General features: G+C 39.0%; 1 protein-coding gene across 1 annotated transcript in view; it reads right to left on the bottom strand.

The window, feature by feature from the left end:
- The window catches only part of LOC109973214 (E3 ubiquitin-protein ligase rnf213-alpha-like), a 14255-nt gene extending 12966 nt beyond the window's left edge, over positions 1-1289 (bottom strand). The window contains exons 1-5 of the mRNA XM_020622628.1: positions 1062-1289; positions 799-956; positions 495-701; positions 141-328; positions 3-29 (exon numbers count right to left, since the gene is read on the bottom strand). Coding sequence (XP_020478284.1) covers positions 3-29; positions 141-328; positions 495-701; positions 799-956; positions 1062-1209 — 728 coding nt within the window. The 5' untranslated portion in view covers positions 1210-1289. The remainder of the gene's footprint in view (positions 1-2; positions 30-140; positions 329-494; positions 702-798; positions 957-1061) is intronic.
- Positions 1290-5850: the final 4561 nt, after the last annotated feature.

Below are 5850 nucleotides of genomic sequence, written 5' to 3'. Positions count from 1 at the left end.
ACAGAGAATTTATCCGATTCCATCCAGTTCTTAAAAAAAAAAAAAATAAATAAAGAAATAAATAAATAAAACTTTTGGAAAACCGCAGCCCTAGCATATAAAACCAGGACAATCTGGAATGTTTAGTCAGCCTAACTTACCGGACTCTACAGACAATCGCCTTGCTCCGCTCTCCATACCGTCGGACATTGTCCTCTGAGCAGATCAACTCAATGGGAACCTGGAGCTTTTTGACCTGCCTGAGCCAGGCTTGTCTTTGTTCATCTGTGTCCAGGGCTCTAGGCTCCAGGTACTCCACACACGCAAGAGCAGCATACGCATCATGTACCTTAGAGAGAGGGGGGACATGATCACTTTATAATACATGCCACTAAAAGGGCAACATAAATAATATTTAAATATTACAGTGTCAGTATCACGTGAGTATAATTCACATAACTTAAATGAGATGGAAGCAGAAATCGAATATTTAAACTACTAAAACAGAGGCTCACCAGTTCAACCCCATCTCTGTCATGAAGTTTCCTCAAAAGGTCCTGGGTCACCTGGGGCTCAAGACAGATCATTCTGGAGAGGTTCTGCAGTCGGTTCTTGAACTTATGATAAGCAGCATGGACCCATGGCAGAGACATCACTGCTTCAGTTTCTTTGAGCTGCAATCGCAGTTCACTGACACAGCAATTCAAGGCACTACACAGGAGCTAAAAAACAGATAAGGTGCATCAGTACATACATGCACACACATCACCCAAACGTAGACTCAAAATTTAAGAGCTTTAAGTGTTACAGAAAATCAACCTGCAGATCTTCCTGACAAGTCACATTCATCGTCATTGAAATGAAATCCTGAAGGTAACGGTGGAAAAACTCCGCCTGCATCTCTGGGTCTGCTTTTGCAATGTATTCTCCCAGTGGCGTCTTCCAAAAGAACTGATCGAACATTTGTTGAGTGTATCCTAAGACAAATAAAACTTAATGTAAATAGCAAAAATGAACAACATCAAACTAGGGATATCTCATTTATACAGAGTATCTGATAATAGCTGATACCAGGTGTATACCCTCATGATGAAGCACATGAACCCAGAGATCCTCCATGTAGTCCTTGATCCTCCAACTGAAGGGCATGCTGCAGCTCATGTTCCTGTCCTGGACAATGTAGTTCTGTACAAGGATTGTTCTTGTCTCAGAGCTGTGAAGAGGGAACATAACACAGTTTTAAATAATCTTGTACTTCTGGCGCCGACAGCGATGGCGACCGTGGTCACTTGCGCTCTCTTGTGTTTGTTGTTTTTCTTTGTTTTCTTGCAAAACCTAGAGTATACATACTGTAGGTTTAAGTTGTGAAGAAACAGCATGCCTTCTGAAATAAATTCAGTAGTACATGAAGTCACACATTTTGTTTTAAAATAAACTTGCAAAAAGCACCAGGAAACTGCTGACACCAAACATGCCTGATAGAAAGGCCAAGCTGAAGACAAATACTTGTCTTTTTGTAATGAGACTGGCACCTAGTAGTCTGCAAACTATGTGCTCCCTGCAGTGCATCAAATGATGATTCAGATCCCAGCAAGCCAGATCAACAGGTTTCTATAGTTACAGTACAGTGGTGGAGGAGTTTACAAAGAGACACTGGAAAATTAGCCGCTAAATAGCTTAAACATTTTGCATGCAGATGCATCACGCTTTAGTCTGAACTTTGGTTGAGAAAGAACCTGGTCTACACAGGAACTGAAAATATGATTCTTAACTCAGATAAGTGTGCACCAGGCTGTATTTTTGCAGACTTTTTTTTTAAATCTTAGTTAACCTTTGATTATAATCTGCTAGAATATGTTTTCTAAATCCTTACAAGGTTCACATTCCCTGAGTAAAAGCAGTTACCAATTCTTCACTGTATTCAACATGGTGGTACAGTTGCATATATACTAGTTACACAACAGATTAGACAGGTTTCATTTATTTAAACTGAGGCATTTGCAGTAAACTGCCTGCTGCAAGTACTGTAAGGTAAGTAAGTCATGGCCTAACACACTATGACTACACAAAGAAAACAGAAGCATGATACTACTATTAAAAATGGCTTTACTTTTCCTGGATGACAAAGTAATGGATACAAATGTTTGAGGTGTTTCAGTTTAGTGCATCATGACTGAGGCCAAGGAAATGTAGAGTGCACAACATTAATGCTTTATGTAGCCTCGGATTGAGAAAGCAGACCTGCAGATTCAAAGGAGTATCCATGGTGACATTGCTTAAAATAACTGTGACTCAGCCGGTGAAGTGTTTAGGCCGCCGTACCATTCTTGACTGACTTGACGTGACGGTCAATTACAAGTTTGAATCAGCATGACACAATTAAATATTTTATTACACTTTCATATATATCCTAATTTATTTTGCCCCATTATATATACTCCCATCATCATCATTGTATCAGTGTCCAGCTACACAAGGAGTGGATTTCTAATGACATATGTGGAGCAAGAAAAGCAGTGTTGCATTTTAATGTATTGCATCTCTACAGGAGAAGGTGACTGAAGAGAGAGTTCAGAGAGTGAAGCAAAGATTTATGTCTGCCTACGATGTCACTGCTGATGGGAAACTACAGATTCAAGAGGTACAACACCATTTTTGGGTCTAAAATCCATTTTACTTTCTGTTAGCTTCCCCGTTAGTGTGGATCTTCCTCTTCTCTCTCATACACATTCATCTATTCTGCTCACCCTACTCTTTATCTCATACCCCTTCTCCACTGCATCTCCTATTCCTCAAGATCAATCTACTTTTGTGACACAATCATACATGTGTAAATAATAATCTAATCACAACAGGTCAAATGATGATCCTTTTGGGCAGGTAAGTGGGACTCTCAAAAATCCCAAACAAATCACGTTCTCTATCGAGTCATTTCATTTAAATCAAATCCATTGTGTCAGGCTGCAGCTTTTTCCCAGAAATTTAAGGCCACATCTTGATTATATTGCTTTCTCCATCTCTACTCTGTGTAATTGATGCGGTTCCTGGCACCGCAGCAGTGCTTCATCAGAACAGTGGGAAAAAAAAACCTTCACCCGTTCATTAGGCCAGTCCGTTAATGCATTACACCCACAGACTTTTGGCTTTTGCTCATAAAACTGAAAAAAAAAATCAATGCATGTCTGCAATAAGTGGCCAGCTGAAGATAATGATTTACTGAGGCTGATGCAGGAACAGTGTGATCAAAGCTCTTTGTACCTTGGTTTGAAGCTACAGTCCACACCCTGCTTACTAGGGATGCACATCCCACTTTTTCCTCACCTTTAACATTGTTTTATTCCAAATTTAACATCTGTATACATCTCCACTAGGAACTCATCTGGGATCACTGTTACTGTAGAAACACTAAATGTATCCAATTTACAAAGAAACTGTGTGATGTCACATTTGGTTAATATCCACTTAATAAGGACCGTTTTGCTCCTTGATCCAGTGAAGTTGCTTTGTGCATCTCCCATTGAATCCATTGGGAAGGTGTGTCCAGATTTTTGACTGGTAGTGTACATTATGCACCACATGCTTTTTAAAAATTATTACATTTTATCTAACAAACATCAGTTAATGTGCATCGCTACGTTGTGTTTTCAGTGAGTAAAATGCCAGATTCAGCAAAAAGGGAAAAATGACAGCACCTGGTAGAGGCATGCTACTTTTACCAGGAGGACACACTAAAATACTTGTCCTTCCTGTCAGCTATAGAGAATCTCTTACACTGGAGCATTAAACAAAGAGAGCAACACAACTAAAAAGAGAACCAAACCACCATGGACAAGAGATGCACAGAGACAGATGCACAGTAGCCAATGACAAAGCAAAGGAAGACGAGTAGATTAGGGATATTCACTACACTGTCATAGTTTCAGGGTATTACACAGTTACTATTATCAGATACCCTCAAAGGAATGACAACAGAGGTGTTAAAAGTAGAAGCAGGCTTCTCAATGCAAAAAGATTATACTATATATCCTATACTGTTGTGGTATTATGTCATTAACATTAACAGCCTATCACTCATGCATTGTTGTACTGTAAAAGAAGGATTTGATTGTTTTAAGTTGGTTGGGGTAGAGCTCTGTTATCAAAGTGCGACTCATGATTATTTTCATTACGGATTAATCTGGTGATTATTTTCTCCATTAATCAATTGACTGGTTTGTAAAACTTGACAGTAGTGAGAAATGCCATCACAATGCTCTGAACTATTATCAAAATAGCAATAGTAAATTTACTGTAGGGGCACAACAGTGCAGCCAGACGGATTCTGACACAAACACACACACACACACACACACACACACACACACAGTGTGTGTGTGTGTGTGTGTGTGTGTCTGTGGGGGGGGCAGACAACTGAAAAAAGTTGTTGGTGTTTATACCTTTTATATGATCGTTGTCTCTGAGAAGTGACAGCAGGATCTCAACTCTCTCAGTACTACGGAAACCAGTTTCCACCTGGTCCCTCAGCATGCCCACTGCACTCTGCACACAGCTGCGCAACAGTGCTGTAGTGTCCACAACATTATTGCAGCCCTGCAGCAGAACAACACACTGGTCAAAAACTAGTGTCACAAGTAACCAAGACTACAGTGACATGTCACTGTTGTCAGACAAAAGTGTGCAGAAAGGAAGAAAGTTAAGACTTGATGCACATAAAGTCATGTTTGAAATATGTTGTCAATGCTCACATTTTCTTCCAGCTCTGCTTCCTCCACCCCAGTATACATGTCATCGACCTCCATTGCTGTAGAAAAGAATTTAGTTTAAATCCACAAAAATTTTAATGTGAAGAAAATGTATAAAAGTAAATCATTTGCTATTAATTATTTTACCTTCAGGCTGATTTGTCTTAGTTTCAAACATTTGACTGATTGTCATGTTTTGTAAGGCTTTGATGTCTGAAACAATGTCTTTTGACTGTCTGAGGTCATCAATGTGAACAGACCTCCAAGGACCTGTAAATGTTAACATGTCAGATTATTCTCTATTCTTAAAATAATGCAAATTTTTTAAAAAGAAGTTGTATTAGCCTTACCTCCATGAAAGCCAACATAGGAAGTCCCACCTTCCACTCTTGGCAGTCTGGTGATAAAGTAGACAAACACCTTGCTTCCCTTGTTTGCATGAGTTATCTTGTTGATTTCATTTATGGATGAATACCTAAAAACAGTGTGTTTTAGACAACAGAATAGTGCAATCAAAGGTAGGGGAAGCATGGTAGAAAGCGAAGAGACAGTATTCATAAACATTATATACATATATATATACACACACACACACACACACACACAGCAAAACTCAATATGGCAAAACCATACAATGGTGCTACCCAAACGACAGGAAATATTTGACCTACTTTGCAGATGCAATGAGATCAGCACTGTGAAAGGCTTCATCAAAATCACACTGAATAATGAGGATCTTGTTGCAGAGTCTAGTTTCAGTGCTTCCACCATCAAATGTGAGGAAGTTCCTACAAGAAAGCATTGATTTGATATTTAGAGTGAGATCATACCTTTAGTTAAATTCTTGCCAATCCTTCTTAAATGCTTCTATTTTAAACATACCAATATTTACTAATAAATCATTTTTACAGCTTTGTTTACTGCACTTTACTGTGTGAGAATACCAACAAGTTTGTGGTTAATGAACCATAAATGACTTGTGTCAGTGTAAAATGATACATTCCACCATATAATCAACAAACCGGATTTTCTTCAGGAAGGAGTGTTCTGTGTCAAACTGCTGGAGTGACAGAAGTTCAACACTATGCAATATTTGCTCCAGTGGCTCCAAGTCAGATGTTGTCAAAAG

This window comes from Monopterus albus, unplaced genomic scaffold (genome assembly GCF_001952655.1).
Source record: "Monopterus albus unplaced genomic scaffold, M_albus_1.0 scaffold284.1, whole genome shotgun sequence".
Taxonomy (NCBI): Eukaryota; Metazoa; Chordata; class Actinopteri; order Synbranchiformes; family Synbranchidae; genus Monopterus; species Monopterus albus.
The sequence above is the reverse complement of the archived record's forward strand: the minus strand, read 5'-3'. Positions and strand labels throughout refer to the sequence as shown.